General features: G+C 35.2%; 1 protein-coding gene across 1 annotated transcript in view; it reads left to right on the top strand.

Annotated features, from left to right (window-relative positions):
* The first annotated feature begins 457 nt into the window (after positions 1 to 457).
* Positions 458 to 16,719, top strand: part of SAD2 (ARM repeat superfamily protein) — a 36,673-nt gene continuing 20,411 nt past the window's right edge. Inside the window, exons 1-10 of the mRNA XM_089832651.1 lie at positions 458 to 975; positions 9,116 to 9,251; positions 9,332 to 9,419; positions 10,292 to 10,441; positions 10,566 to 10,728; positions 10,846 to 11,030; positions 11,380 to 11,553; positions 14,060 to 14,205; positions 14,566 to 14,689; positions 14,809 to 14,989. Of these exons, the coding sequence (XP_089688777.1) occupies positions 886 to 975; positions 9,116 to 9,251; positions 9,332 to 9,419; positions 10,292 to 10,441; positions 10,566 to 10,728; positions 10,846 to 11,030; positions 11,380 to 11,553; positions 14,060 to 14,205; positions 14,566 to 14,689; positions 14,809 to 14,989 (1,437 nt within the window). The 5' untranslated portion in view covers positions 458 to 885. The remainder of the gene's footprint in view (positions 976 to 9,115; positions 9,252 to 9,331; positions 9,420 to 10,291; positions 10,442 to 10,565; positions 10,729 to 10,845; positions 11,031 to 11,379; positions 11,554 to 14,059; positions 14,206 to 14,565; positions 14,690 to 14,808; positions 14,990 to 16,719) is intronic.

The following is a 16,719-nucleotide window of genomic DNA, read 5'->3' as shown; positions in this document are numbered from 1 at the left end:
AGTAGTATATAATATCACGACTACATTAATTAAATGTTCTTATCTCTAACCTTAATTTTGGAAACCATTTTAATTATATAAAATATAAATAGTTAATAATAAAAGAACTATGAAATACATTAAATAGTTCAAAATCTATTATCATTTGACATTTTTTAGGTAGATGTATTTGATATTAGTACTAGGATATGATCGATACAAATATCTTCAAAAACTACACTCTACATAATGAAAGGCTAAAAGTCACAACTTCTAATTTCACACTTAAATTGGAAAAATACTTGAACCTAAAAGAACCAAAAAAAAAAAGAAAATAAAAGAAAAGAAAAATCCAAAAAAATACCTTTCAACCAATGAAAATCATCCAACTCAACAATTAGAAATATTAGGAGGGCCCTTAAAAATCCCAACAAAATGGAAAATGATAAAACTGAGAAATAATGCTTAAAAATCTGAGTCGTCGTCGTATCGTAGTTAACACACTTGGGAGTAAGTACGGGCTACTAAACCCTAGGCGACAATCCTAGGGTTAGATGGCAGGCTGGCGGGCAGATGATAAAGAGAACCAAAAACAAACAAACATACATACATATCAATCATATCAAAAATATTATTCTTTTCCAATTCTTCCGTCGTTTTTCCTCTTCTTCTAACCTTCGTAGTTAATAACCTGTCATATGTCTTATTCTTCTCTCGAGCATACTTTTTCGAGCGAGGGTTTTTCAAAGCTCACTCATACCTCCACACTGATCGGCTCCAGGTCGCGTGTTCGAAACACCGAAATCTCGGGGTGTTCGCAGAAGGAAGACAAAAGACGAAGAGACATATAGTCCGATCTTTGTTGGTGGGAGTTTGCGAGTTCCAATCTTTGCATTTGCTGAGAAGATGGATCTTCCGAGCCTGGCAGTTATTCTTCAGGCGGCTCTCAGCCCCAATCCACACGAGAGAAAGGCGGCGGAAGAGAGCCTCAATCAGGTACAAAGCATTGATGTTTGCTTTCGTCTTTAGACTTCACTGGTCCTTGTTAAAATATTCGGTCACATGGAAAGCACGAAGACTACAAATTTAGCTCTTTATTTTGTTTGTTTGCTCCCCGGGGCAGGGGGATTGCTTTGCTTTATTGTTTTGTTGCTGACAAAAATAGCTGAGATCATGCATGACCATGGATTCTCGTGTGAGTTAGAATTTTGCAACATCAATGGCCCAAATATGCTCCGAGGATGTGGGGGCGGATCCGAAACGTGCAAGCAGTGCATTTTCTCCTTTCTCTGGATGCTTTTCCAGTGGCCTTTTGTTATAAGGTTGAAAGAATCTAGATTTTTATTCCGAAGATGCTGGAATGGATCCGAGTTTGATTTTCTTTTACTTAGATTGCAGGAATCTGTCGTCAGAGCATCTAGTCTAATGTCTGATGCTACCAATAGTGTCTTGTAACTATGTAGTATGCACTTAGTTTATAAATGCTGGAATGCATCTGAACTAGATATTCTATCATTGGATTGTAGGATTCTGCTCTCAGAGTACCTTGTCTAATGCCTGATGCTGGTAGTGGTGTGTATACTGTTCATTATTTCAATTGTACAATGTAGAGTTAGTTAACATATGCCAAAGGATTTTAAACTTGTATATTTTGTGTTAGATTGTAGGAGTCTGCCTCCAGAGTACCTAGTCTAATGCTTGATCTTGCTCTTGGTGGGTATAGTTGTGGTTATTTTAAGTATATAGTCCAGGCTTAGTTCATATGTGCTCGAATGAATCTAAACTAGATGTTTTGTTACCAGACTGTAGGAATCTGCTCTCACAATACCTAGTCAAACGTCTAATGCTGGCTGTTGAAATTTTACTGTTCATTGTACCAAACAGATGATGTAGACTTAGTTCAAATACGCTGATATGAACCTTAACTTGATATCTTTCTTAGATTGTAAGAATTTTCCCTGGTTTAAAGCTGATCAAGAGTGTTAAGCTCAATGCTTATTGTAGCATGTGTGTGATAAACACTTGGTTCAAAGATGTGGGAATGGATCTGAAGTGTCCTTGTGGTTTTCCTCTCTATTGGACTCTGTCTTGGTGATGTTTTGTTATTAGATTGTAGGAATCTTCTCAGATTTATTCTAATGATGCTGTGATAAATTTGGACTTCAAAATTTGATGTTATATTGTAAGAATCTACCCTGGAGTACCTAGTTTAATGCTGATTCTTGTGTATTACAGATATAGTTCATTGTGTCAAACAAATGGTTAGCTCTAAGTCCAAAGATATGGTTCTGGATCTGAACTGCCTAGGATATTTTCTCTGTATCCGATGCTGTCTAAGTGTTGTGTTTTGTTGTTCAATTTAAAAAATCTGGGCAGATTGCACCTGAGATGCGAGAACTTGTTCTGGTCTTGATGTTTTGTTATTATACTGTAGGTATATATCCTTAGAATTACCTAGTTTAGTGAAGTATCTTGGATACTGCTCACTGGATCAAGCATGTATGGATTTCACTCTAAAGATGTAAGCATAATGGTGGAAATTTTATATGCATATTAATGAATATAAGTGGCATTAATAACAAAGAATTTGTTGATAGAAATGTTGTCGAAGGTATATAACCAGTGGCAATATTTATCATCGATGTCAAAGATTGGTGGCAAGTTCCTATCTTGAAGAATAACTGTTAGCTTATGTTAGGGAGAAAATTGCTGTTAGTTCAATAGGGTTTCAAGTCATTCAGATGCAAGATGTAATATGTTGGCTGACCAGAGGTGGAATTAAACAAATAACCAACCATAAAATTAAGTTATATGAATAAACAGCAGTGATAACAAAGTGGAATCGCTATTTTATTAAGAGGAGACTCTCATTGAAAGGCAAGTGAGTATATTAGTGAAGGAAGTGATTTGATTAAGAAGATACGACATGTTACTAACATATCAATGTTTACCATGGACAGTGATCATGATGTATATATGTTTGTTTGTATGTATGTTTACACACACATATATAAAACTTTAATTTGTTTACATCAGCAATTAAGTGAAAGATTGAGCTCTTGTTATCAAGGCAATGATTGGCTTTTGATCAGTTTAATAGCTCTTATAAAACAGTGATGAAGTTAGTTAACTAAGGTTATGGTTGTGTGTAAACTAAAAGGCAGTAACTATTTGTCAAAGGTGCTGCAATTTCTTAGAAGATATGTACATCTATTATGAAGCAGTATTTCTTAAGAGAATTCACTCTCTTTCAAAAGGAACATGAGAATATAATAAAGGATGAGAAGTGAGATTAAGAAAAGGTGTGCAAGTGCTGAGTAAAAAAGATAAATCAAATACACCAGCTAAAGTATAAGCATGAACATATAGATTAAAAAAGGTTATATGCAAATTTGAAAGAAAAATGATGTATATGATCCAAAGTAATGAGAATTGGAATTGCAGGCCGAATCAACTCGCTAATCGGCCATGAATCAGAATCGAATCGGCAAATTTAAAAAACCTTTGAAATTTAGTAACTTATTTCATAAACCCTTTATCATTGATTCAATTCATCGATTCACAAAAAATCTTTTGGCTTGAATCGAATCGCCGAATCGCGTGAATCACGTGAATTGCCATGACTCTCATTACTATGATATAATCAAATTTCTTTTTTGATTTGAAGCTGATATATATTAGAAGATAAAAACGTATTTTTGGAACAGATTCATGAAGCCTTGTGAGGAAAATAGCAAGCATATTTCAGAAGAAGATAGAGCAAATTTGTGAAGGCCTTTTGAAGACTCTATGGCTAGATTTATAAGAGAGTTTTGAGCAGAGACTTAGAGTAGTATTTCTTTTTGAAAAAAGCGATATACGATACATGACTAAAGAACAAATCTTACAAAGAAAAGATATGTGCAATTAGATTTGATGTAGACTTTCTCATCTATTGAAGAGAACATTTAGAAAAAGATTAATGGAATAAGTAGAATCTATATGAAGACCATTCAAATAGATGTGGAGCAATAAACATGACATATGAATGACCATCATCTGTTGCATAAGCAACATTCAAAGTGGGAAACTGACCTAGGTTGGCGCCTCTAAGTGAATGAGAGGTTGATGCCTGTAGGAAGCAAGTGCTTAGAAATAGAATGAGGGATTGGTGCCTCTAGAAAGTTGAGGCTACAAAATTTGTAAGAGATTATTATATATGCAAGTAATTTTGAATTTTCCCTAGTTTTCTCCTGTAATATTGTGTTATTGCGGTCTTGTCATGTGCATGATTATTGAAACTGAGTAAATGATGCTGTTGGCATAGTGAGCTGCAATTGTCTTTTGTTGAAACGTCTTTGACTTCTAAAAGAAATTCCTTCAAAGCCGGATATTTGTTGTTAATTTTAGGAATCTTCCCTAGGAATTTTCCTATTTTACCCAGACATTAAATGTATAAAGTGTATTATACACTTGTTTATGGCTCTAAACTGACAAACTGCAATTTTTTTCTCCTTGTTTAATGAGAATATACACTTTCCAGATTACCCGGCCTGTTGAAAATGTTGATTGTTATCAAACCATACAGTGTAAAGCAGGGGAAGGTTTGAACTATTGATGAGGTGCATTTTTGTCTTTAAAATTGATTCTGCCTCTGTGATACCTTCAATAGGATACCTGGCCTTATTACAATGCTAATATATCACTTATGCTGCTTACTCTATCAAGGATACTGTTCGTTGTAAAGAACATGCTGTAGGGACTTGTTTGAAAGCTCTGAGAATGGATACAAACTGTTTATGCATGTAAAATTCACATACAAAGGCGTAAAGTCTTTATAGAATAAAAATATGAACCTGGAAAGTAAGCCCTAAACAGTCTGGGAAAACCACAAGCTTAAAATGACAATGAAAAAGAGATCCTTCCCATCCTACAAGCTAAATAGGCTCTAGTTTTGTAATATTTACACTTTTAATGTCAATTTAATCAATATATTTCAATGAGGCATGTGATGCAGAGTTGCAAAGTTTGTAGAGAATGAACATTGAGGTCATGGTCCTTTGTTACTTGTTAAAAATAACTACTAGCTTTAATATTACAAAGATATTAATATTTTTAAAATGTATTGTGGAAATTTAAAAAATTGAGCTCTTGAAAGCTCTTGGCTTCAATACTCCCCACAATTTCTAGTTTTCACAAACAAAATTAAAATGCAAATGAATTGTATTTTAATATTTATAGAGTGTGTTCTTCATAGACGCAGGATGCAGGGGATTTCTTTGAATCCCAAAAAGTCTATTTTTGGAGTAACAAACTGTATTGCTGACTGCAATGTCGGATGCAGCATGCATACATCGTATATTGCACATCAAAAGTATCTTTCAAGTAAAATTAAAAAATTCAGAAGAGCAATGAGAAAAAAATTAAATTGGCATGCTGTCTTCAGTAATCAAAATCTTAACTACTCTAGCCTATAAACAGCTTTCATTATATCAAAAATATCCTTCAGAACAATAAAAGTAGATACAAATAAGGTTTAATGAGCACAGCTGAGAAACTGAGAAAACAAGAATTTTTAAAATTTTGAAATTTTCTGCTTCCAAAGTTCTATGTAACATTCTGTAAGATAGGTTTAACATAATGACAAGTGGAATTCATATAAGCGTGCACAAGAGCCAAACTACTTCCCATAATCAACTGTATCCTTTTCCTTTTCATAAAATCTCCACAAACAGAGATCTTTGCCAAAATTACTAAGTTTCTCGTTTGTCCAGCAGAGTTCCTCGATGTGGCTCTGATTGAACTTTATTTTGTGTGGCCAGGGATTTGCCAAGGAGGCAACAAAAACACTGTGGATTAATCAGAGCCAATAGAGAAGGTTTCCCTGTAAAATGGACTTTAAGTGTGGTGATCCCACTCCACAAAAGTGGAGATATAAACAATCCTTCTAATTACCGAACCATCATGATCAATCCACTATTTGGCAAGTTATTTGGTAGTTTGGTAGAACAAAAAATCAGCAACTAGGCTGAAACAGAAGGCAAACGTGCAAAAGGGCAAGCAGGCTTTAGACCGAAACACTACTATAGATCACGGCATCACTCTCAGGCATTTGATAGAGAAAGTTTGAGACACTCCGGGGAACGAGGCTTCTTGTTGTTTCGTGGACTTTAAAAAAGCTTTCGACACAGTGCCACGTAATAAACTATGGGATATAATGGTAGAGCTGGATGTCCCTAAAGAACTTAGGTCAGCGGTTTACAGATTATATGAGCAGGTCAAAGCTAAAATCAGAACGACAGAAGGGATATCGGAAGATTTTGACAGCAACATCGGGGTTAAACAAGGGTGTCCGCTTTCTCCAACACTATTCGGGCTCTATATTGACAAGTTAGAAGAGTGGATAAACAAGACCAATGGTGAGTGGGTGCAGCTGGCCCACTTCGTGATAAGATTGCTCTTATATGCAGATGATCTCATAATTCTTGCTAGAACAGCTAAAGGTTTGAAAGAGCACTTGAAAGCACTAGAATTTTTTTGTCATGATGTAGGAATGCAAGTTAACACTAGCAAAACCAAAATTATGATCTTCTCACTAAAGAAGAATAGGGGCATATAAGACAAGTTTCTGTTTGAAAATAGCCCCCTTGAGATTGTGGAAGAGTACAAATACTTGGGCATCGATTTTCATAACAAACTCAACTGGGATACTTGTAGATCGAAAAGGATTCAAGGGGGCTGGAAGGCGTTATACTCTTTACAAAACAAGTGCAGGAACGCAAAATTATGGGATTGGACGACCATGAAAACTCTGTTTGGTTTGCTGGTCACTCCGGTTATTCTATACGGATGTGAAGTGTGGGGCGGTAGTATGTCCAAATAGAAATGGCGGCAAGTAGAAAGAATTCAAAAACACTTTATCACATGCAATCTTAAAGTCAAGACCACAGTTCCGTATGAAATCCTTTTGGCGGAGGTGGGTTCCTTTCCATTAGAAGCCGTTGCATTGATCCTAATGCTAAGCTATTTAAAGAAAACCCAAGGTCTAGAAACACATCGTTGGCCCAAGTTGGTAATAGAGGAAAAACTTGTGAGGCGGAAAAGCACATGGATGAAACAAAATGACAAATGGATGCAAAAATGGGATATCAACATCCAAGCTTGCTCGGATAACATTAAAGAAATAAAAAAGTTTGTCAATGAAAAATTTCGCAATATTCTGTGGACAAGACACATAGGGAGGAAAAAATCTTATTACATTAAAGAATTTAATCCCACTTCTAGTTATGACACAAATTAGAACTAGTTCACATCAGCTGCGATGTGAAACTGGTAGATGGCAAGTTCCAAAGGAAGAGTGGGCAGACAGAACATGTTTATTCTGCAATATGGGAACAGTGGAGACAGAGCAACACTTTGTCATGGAATGCTTGGCTTACAACGACATCAGATCTGATTATACAAAAATTCTGCAGAACAAGGACTTCAACTATTTATTTGAGGAAGATCAAGTGAAGAGAACAGCGGATTTGATTATCAAAATTCAGAGAAGAAGAGACAAGTTAACCAAAACTTTGCAACTGACTAGTTTGGCTCCTGACTCGGGAGGGCGATTGCATGGGTCCCATAGACTACTTTAGTCGCGTGGACGTCATTGAAATCTATCATATCATATCATATCAATCCTAGGCAAACTAATGAAGAACCAAGTAGAATGTGGTGGACCTACCAGGCAAATCTGGGACCGCAATGATGTAGTCTTCCCTAATCCTCAAATTACATAAAAAAACTACAATACTGGGTTCTCTCCCTTGACCCCTTGGGTCCCAGGGTTCGGGTTCGGGGCTGCTTTGATGTAGTTGGGGCTAGTGTTAGTTGTTGGCTCCATGGATTTATCCTAGATGAGCTCTGGAGAAGGCCCACCAAGAATTTCCCCTGTTTTTCGAGGGGATGTGTGGATTTTAGACCACTGTCTCCAGAGTCTCCCATTGGCTAGCTTCTGTAGACTGTTGTTGTTAATCTTTCCAAACTGTCATCTTCTATAGATCCCGTTTCCATGTTTTCTGCAGATTCACTGCTAACATCAAAGTTTTTGGCATTTCTATGATTCCTCATAGCATTTAGTAGAATAACTGGACGTTGACGGGTTGGACAAGAACAAATTTATTATGTATGGAATAATGAATTATAAATTTATAATCATAAGTGTGAACAAATTTATTATTGATATTACTAGTAAATATATATTTTATATTATGTATTACAGTATTAGTGTTAGAAAATTAGTTATTAATTCAATAAATTAATGCTAAATATTAATGTCTTATTTATATTTCATATATTTTATTTTATGGGTCATAATCATACTTATTCTATCTATCTATCTATCTTTCTATTTATATATATACATATACGTGTACACCAACACACACACGTATATATATATACACACACCCACATGTGTGCACACACACAGAGGCATCCCCCCGACCCAGTCTAACGCCCAACTTGCCTTGCCTTGGTCTTACTGCAAAGTTGGGGTAACAAAGGGGCAAGCCAGGGCAACATTAATCTTCTGCAAATGCACACAATCACCTGCAAACCATGTGCGTTGGACAAACTGGGCCTCGGATTCGAACCAGGAACCAGTGGGGACTAAACTCATGACCCAGGCCAATTCCACTACTCTGTGCGTGGTAATATAATATATAAAATCACAATAATTTAAACAATATTTTAATCAAATGTTCAGAAATTTAATGTTACAATGGAAGGAATATTGTAGTAATGGCACATGACACTTGATACTTCAGATTACGTTAACAATATGCTTTGAATATGAAGCATCCTGATGATGGATCACGGAGTGCGATCCAAAACATCGATGTTAAAAATATTCACACAAACGAATCCAGAAACTACAGCAGCATTCTTATGGCTTGTGGAATCTAATAGTGTTAATATGAAGCAAATTACAATAGTTTAGTTTTCTAATTTTGGAGTCTTTTGGTATTCTCTATCTATTTTACTGGCAGGCCCTGGAATTGACTAATGAAATAAGTTTTAGGTTTGGTATTATACTTCTTTTGCTTGTAAGATGTCTTTGCTTACTGTTTATACTTTACATGTCATTCGAGATTCTTATGTTATGTTACAGTATCAGTACACACCTCAGCATCTTGTTAGGCTTCTACAAATTATTGTCGATGGAAACTGTGATTTGGCAGTACGTCAAGTTGCAAGTATCCACTTCAAGAACTTTATAGGCAAAAACTGGGCACCTCATGAACCTGGTGCGTTATATCCCATTCTTATGTTTTCTTTGAATTTATTTGCATCTGTGATTTTCTAAAATTGAGCAAATTGCTGGCAGGAGAACAGCAGAAGATATCACCAGCCGATAAGGCAACAGTTAGAGAAAATTTGCTTCAATTCATAGCCCGTGTTCCTCCTTTGTTGAGGTACATGTTTGATCAGTCATTAGTTTTTAGCTATGAATGATACTTCCAATAACCAATTTATCTTTCTTCCACCTATTGATCTTGATTTTTTTTTACTACATGTACGTTTTTGACTCTTCTTTTTGTTAAATTTTGATATCTAATTAGCACAAATCTATGTTCTTATCTTAATTTAATGAAGAGAAATTCCCTTCTTAGTATCAGTATTTTACATGCAGATTGTGCATGCTGTATCTCACTTGTGCAGACACTAGTTTTCTACGTACCAGAGTACACAATTTGAAATGTTTTATTTGATAACTCAAAATAAGGACTTCAACGAATGCACACATGCCTATTTTGTATGCATATTGTCATCTGTGCATGCTGTACTGCCTATTGCTCGAGTGATTTTTTTTCTAATTTGGCTTGAAATTTATTTGTACAATCTCTTTTTTCCCCCTCATCTGATTTGCTTTAGGTGTGTCTTGATTTGACTCTCGCCTACTTATTTAACATATTACTTTCATTTTGTGCATGAATTGCAGTTTTTTAATCCTAGGGGTGCCAAACTCATTGGAATTCTTGTCTTACAAACATTTGTGCTCTTTTTGTTTTTCTGATCTGGTTGCAGATATCTTTGTAAATGTAACCATATGTTTTGTTTTTTATGTTTTACTGCATTTTTCTTTAAGTGATGTCAAAATCACAGGATTTGTTTTTCTAATCTATATTTTGCTTATGCGGTGTTTAGATTTTCTGGCAGTTTCCTTTTGGTGTTATTTTTATTTGTCATTTTCATCAATATTACAAATTGTAGATGCAAATATCTTGTTTGGTCATTTTTGAGGGCTGTAATATAACTGATTTGCATATCGTGTCTCTGTGTACAGAGCGCAGTTTGCAGAATGTCTTAAAACTATTATAAATGCAGATTATCCAGAGCAATGGCCTGGCCTTCTTCCTTGGGTTAAACACAATTTGCAAGATCAGCAAGTATATGCTGCTTTATATGTACTAAGAATTCTTTCAAGGAAATATGAGTAAGTATTTGTTTATTGAGTTTGACTTCTTCTTTAGGTCATACATTGACTTAGAATTTCCCTTCTATTTAAGCTATTATTCTCCACGTGACTTGAGTCATTTATTTGATGTGTGTATGTCAAGGTTCAAGTCTGAGGATGAGCGGACTCCTGTTTATCTTATCATTGATGAGGCATTTCCTCCTCTACTGAATATTTTCAATCGTCTTGTTCAAGTTTCAAATCCGACATTGGAGATAGCAGAGCTTATCAAGCTTATTTGTAAAATATTTTGGTCATCTATATATGTATGTATTCTTCTGCATTCAGAATGTACATTTATTGCTTAACTTATTTTTCACTGTGCACTTTATTGCTCGCTGCAATTTTAAATGTTGAATTTATGTAGTGATGTGGCCATGCAGTTAGAGGTGCCCAAGCAACTCTTTGATCCCAACATCTTTAATGCTTGGATGGTCCTGTTTTTAGCTATGCTGGAAAGACCAGTTCCTGCGGAAGGGCAACCGGCTGATCCAGAACAACGCAAATCTTGGGAATGGTGGAAAGTAAAGAAGTGGACAGTGCATATTATGAATCGACTATATACACGGTGAGCTTAAGCAAGTTTATTAACCTTCATGGACTGTGTAAGAGATGTGCTTATTCTAATGTTTTTTAAGGTGTACAATCTGTTTAATCAGAATTGAGAAAGTGAAAATCAGCAATACTAGAATCTACCATCTAGCCTTTGACAATCTTTATTGCAGAAATTATTCTACAGAGATTGTTGTCATAAGACAATAGTAAAAATTATAATATCTGAAATTTTAACAAGATATTGTTTATATGTTTGTCTCTTACGAGATCTGATTAATTTATCCGCATATACAAGTTTTGCTTTTTCTTGATAATCATGCTAGAATGTGATTAGACACTAATGAGTTTTTTGTGCTCTACAGATTTGGAGATCCAAAGCTTCTAAAGCCAGAAAACAAACCATTTGCTCAGATGTTTCAGAAGCACTTTGCAGGGAAAATTTTAGAATGCCATCTAAACTTGTTGAATGTTATTCGTCAGGGTGGGTACCTTCCAGATAGGGTAACGAATCTTATCCTCCAGTATTTGAGCAGCAGGTAGGTTTTGCTAAGTTTCTGCATAAACAATGCATGTTTTGTAAAGTTCTTGTAAATTATACTTTAATGTGATGTGTGTTGCCTGTAAACATACAACTAGTTTATGACTTCATATATTATATTTTATGTTTTTGATTAATGCCACCAAATTCTATATGTTTTATTTCACAAGTTGAGTTTTCATCTAAAGTATATGCTTTCCAAGAAATGAAAACCTTTGGAAACTGGGCATGTGCTATTCTTGGTCTGTTGTCACCAAATTAAAAAGGGCCTTTGGGTCTTTAAGTGATCTTTGGAGAGCTATCTCTGCAGAATAAACTGAATATAATTTCTTCTTTTTTTCCAGAGTCTTTCTGTACTTTTTTCTCTTTGTGGTTTCTATTTACAATAAAAGAAAATAGAAGGCCTCCTCATTCAAGAACATACTTCAAACCGTGGCATGCAGTTCAAAATGGTACAGATATATGAAAAATGAAAAAAGGACTGGGATGGTGTGAATATTTCACACATTTCCAAATTCAATTGATCAATATTTTCTACCTGTCTAATCTGGGGTTCATTACTTAGCTAATTCTGATTTGGCTACAAATTATTGTTTTAAGAAAATTTGAAAATTCATATCCTGTTTTGAGTGACAGTGAAAAATATGGTGATGATTTCTGATTATCTGCATGTATCTTTCAAAAATTCTGTTAAGGGTTTTCAGCAGTTTCTAGATTTCTGATTACTTAGCTAATTCTGATCTGGCTACAAATTATTGTTTTAAGAAAATTTGAAAACTCATATCCTGTTTTGAGTGACAGCGAAAAATATGGGGACGATGTCTGATTATCTGCATGTATGTTTCAAAAATTCTGTTAAGGGTTTTCAGCAGTTTCTAGGTTTCTAAACGTTTTCAAGAGTTTTCAGGTCACTCTTTTGTATAGCTAGGTTTGTCATGGATGAAGGTTGCACATGCACAATATGGAATTGCTTTGCGATTGATAGAAGTTTAAAATATTAAAACCACGATCCCTGGAACAGTGGTTTTATAAGTCAGGACTAATTGTACTGACAACGCCACAACATTTCAAAGATTAGTCTTTGACCAGTGTAGAATTATGATTGTTCATCGGAGTGGAATTTGGAAACTGAAACTACAAACAAAACTATGTTTCTCTTACTATAAACATAATGAACAGAATTTTGCTTTTGTTTGACTGAATTGCTTACGTGCCGATTGGTTGTGTGTTCACCGAATATTTTAGTGTTAATTATGCCTTTTCAAGCTTGTTTTGAAACTGATTAAAATCTGCATATAGAAAATACAGTTATCATCAATTGTAGGGGAATAGATACTGTTTTTAAATTAATTGGATTTTATGAAAGTTTGTCAAAGAACAATTCTGCTTATTTTATAGCATTTTTAGAAAATTCTGCTATGGAAATACTTATTCATGAAGGATACCTATTGATTAGCATTTCACTGTTTTAGTAATGTTTAATTCAAAGCTGCTTTTCTAGCTTGAGAATCTGCTAGATATGTACTTTTTTAGAACATAATAAAGTGATAAGTAGGATTCCACGGCAAGTCAAGTTGTGATATTGCTACTAGGATTCAACTGTGTAGTTTTTGAGTCAAACTCATTGACCCATATTTCATGAGTAGTGGTTCACAAGAGTCTATCTCTCATGAGAATGAATGGGACACTCAAAGCTCATTGTATCTAGGTGATGCTCACAGAGGTGAAGAAACCGGACTTTCCGAGATGTCACCCATCCTAGTAATACTCTAGCTTAAGTGCTCTTAATGATCGAGTTTCCTTCAAGGTTAAACCCTCTTTGCTTGCAACCCCATTTGCAAAAGTTTCAGCAAGTGTTGTGCTTTTTGAACCATTCATTGTAAAGCTCCATAAGATCATTAATTGATAAGTATGAGATATTTTCCATAGCAAGTCAAATTGTGATATTGCTAAGCATGTCAAAATTATTGATCCATATTTCATGAGTAGCGGTTCACAAGAACCCATATCTCATGAGAATGAATGGAGCTCTCAGCGCTCATTCCATCTAGGTGATGCTCACATAGGTGAAGCACCAAGGTTTTTGAGGTCATCCGTTTGAGTGTTACTTCAGCTCAAGCACGCTTAACGACAAAGTCTCCTCCAATGTTAAGCCCTCTTTGCTTGCAATCACATTTGCAAAACTGTCAGAAAGTGCTGTGCCTTATGGACCATTCATTATAAACCTTTAACTCATCAATTGATAAGTACGGGGTATTTTCCACAACAAGTCAAATTGTTATCAAAGCAACATAATGAAAGCTCATGAATTGATGCTATTAAAGCTACATTATTCAAAAAGTTTAAAAATTTGATAAATTAGATGCATTAAGAACTTAAAATTGATTGCTTATGGACAATGCATTGATCCAGTAACTTTTAGAACTTTATGCACATGGTCTTTGCTTTGATCCATTATTTGACAATGCAAATGTGTGCCTAATTTATTTCTTGTTTGTTTGCAGCATTTCCAAGTCCAATACATATCAACTCCTAAAACCACAACTTGATATTGTGCTCTTTGAAATTATCTTTCCTCTTATGTGCTTCAATGATAATGATGAAACTCTCTGGCGTGAGGACCCTCATGAATACGTCAGAAAAGGTTATGGTGGGTTGCTGCCTTTCCTAATATTTTTTAGTTGCCCAGAACATGTTAGCAAATTCATTTCTTCTATATCATCTGCTTGGCAAAGCTATCTTTATGCCAAAGTTTCTGGATTCAATTGTGTAAGAAATTTTAGCCATCGATGTTTCGGATCACACTGTGATTCACCATCAGGATGCTGCAAGAGAAAAAAAGAGCAGAAAGATGATGGATCACGGAGTGTGATCTGAAGAGTTTATGATAAAAAATTCTTATACAATTGAATCCAGAAACTTTGGTATTTTGATTTTCATATGGATTATGGAAATCTAATGGCTCTGAAAGCTATTTTTCCTTACAATGTATTGGTTGTACTTGTTGCAGATATTATTGAAGATCTGTACAGTCCCCGTACCGCATCCATTGATTTTATTGCAGAGCTGGTGCGGAAACGTGGGAAAGAAAACCTCCAGAGATTCCTTTCCTTTGTTGGGAAAATCTTTGTCAGGTGAGGAATTTGTGCTTAAAATTGAACATGTTGAAAGTGCAACTGTCTGGCTATTGCACAATGACAAGATTCTAAGGTTACTAAAATATGTTGTTTCAAATTTCAATTCCTCTTTGCAGCTATGAGGAGGCAGCTCCAGGCTACAAACCATATAGGCAGAAAGATGGTGCCCTTTTAGCCATTGGGGCCTTATGTGATAAGCTGAAGCAGACTGAGCCTTACAAATCTCAGCTGGAACAAATGCTAGTGCAACATGTATTTCCGGAGTTTAGAAGCCAAGTTGGCCATTTGAGAGCAAAGGTTAGTTTATTTATTTTACTCTTCTTATTGGTTGAAAAATTAATATACACGAAAGTCTTTGGGCTGCTCTTTCATATTTCTGAACTGTAGAACTTAAGCCTTTTCACATTAACATTAACTCAGTTTGGTTCTTGAATAATCTGAATACATCTTTTGGTTTGCTAAATCTTCAGGAATTCAAAATTGTTTGATATTTCTTACAGCTCTAAATGATTCAACATCTAGCATTTTCCATTACAGAGTTTTGTAAGTTGGTGGAAAATTTCAAGAGTTTTCATCTATTTTATGGAAATGGAAATTCGTTTCCAATTACACTTTCAGCTTCAGGTCAGTTTGAGTATTATGCGGCAAGCTCACAGTACCACTCAATTGCATAGTTGGTGATAATGCATCTATCAGTGTCGAATCTGCTGTCAGCATTTAAAAATGAACTTTGGCCTTTTTGCAACTTTGCATCCGGATTTTTTGAAAGCTTGGCTGCACAATTGAAATGTAAATTATAGGGTGATTCTGTAAGACCAATGAGTTGTGTTTTGCTTGTTTTAGTGCTTACATTTACCCTTGCTGTTCAGGCATAATGTTTAAGCTGTGTATATCATCCCACATATGCTTTTGTTGTGCTTGCTTTAAAATGCTCTTTGGATAAGAAAAAACTTCTGTGCTTGTTATAAATGGTTTGGGTAAGGGACTTGGTTTGGGTTTCTTGAACTGTTTAAAAAAGATAGGGGCTGGGTACGTCCATAAAAACATAGACGCATTTTAAACTCATTCAGAGCACGTTATATATGCAATTTCAAAACAAGAATTAAGAATATCACATAGCCCTTGTCACCAAGCCCAAATAAAGACCAAAATTGAGGTCGGTGGAAATTAATAAAAAAGCATTTTTTTTAAAAATAAGGGGAAACCGAAAAAATGAATGTATTCGACCTAGGTTCCTTGCGTTCTGTAGGATCCTCCCGGCTTTGCTTGGTTTATTTCAAACAAATCCAACTCCACTCTCCTGCATCCTGTCCATAGCTACACACAGATCAAACTGGAGCATGGATTTGGCTCGAACCAAACCTGGATCAGGCAACATAGCTCTTTAGGATCATGCTTAAAAACATTTTTTTATGAATTATATTTCTCTTCCTGCAAAGTGAAAAAAAACCTTTGCATTAGAAAAATAACACCTCTAAGCTTGTTGCTTGTATCTTGTGCTCCTATGGAACTCTTATTGTAGCTTGTTAAATGGCATTGTTTAAACTTTAGATTAAGATGTCATCCTGGTGAGAAGATAGACTTCTAAAGTTGGAACTACTTGGGTTTACCTGATTGTTGGACATTTACTTATATTTGGCATCTGTAGCACTCTCAACTTTCATATGGCTGATGCTGAAATAGAAAATAATATTAAAAAAAGAATTATTCCTTTACATAAAGTTACACGCTGCATTTGTGTGACTTGAAGGGATTGCATTCTATTTTAGTTATTATAGACAATGATAATTTATGTACAGTGTGCTTGAATCAATGAATAGAGAGGTTGGACAAAAATTCACGATGTGGGTAAGCTTTGAAGAACTTACTTTTCTGCACATTAAACTATGAAGTGGAGAAATCCATGTACTCCTAGATGGAACTTTAGAGGTTAATTGTCACTGTTGTAGTTTCCTATGATCTTTTGAACAAGACCAGCCTCTGGCTTTAATTTTGATATTGTGAAATATGGTTGGATTGTAAAGAAA

The sequence above is a fragment of the Cupressus sempervirens genome, chromosome 5, assembly GCF_028749045.1.
Source record: "Cupressus sempervirens isolate cs-2001-9-10 chromosome 5, ASM2874904v1, whole genome shotgun sequence".
In the NCBI taxonomy this organism is placed as follows: domain Eukaryota; kingdom Viridiplantae; phylum Streptophyta; class Pinopsida; order Cupressales; family Cupressaceae; genus Cupressus; species Cupressus sempervirens.
The sequence above is the reverse complement of the archived record's forward strand: the minus strand, read 5'-3'. Positions and strand labels throughout refer to the sequence as shown.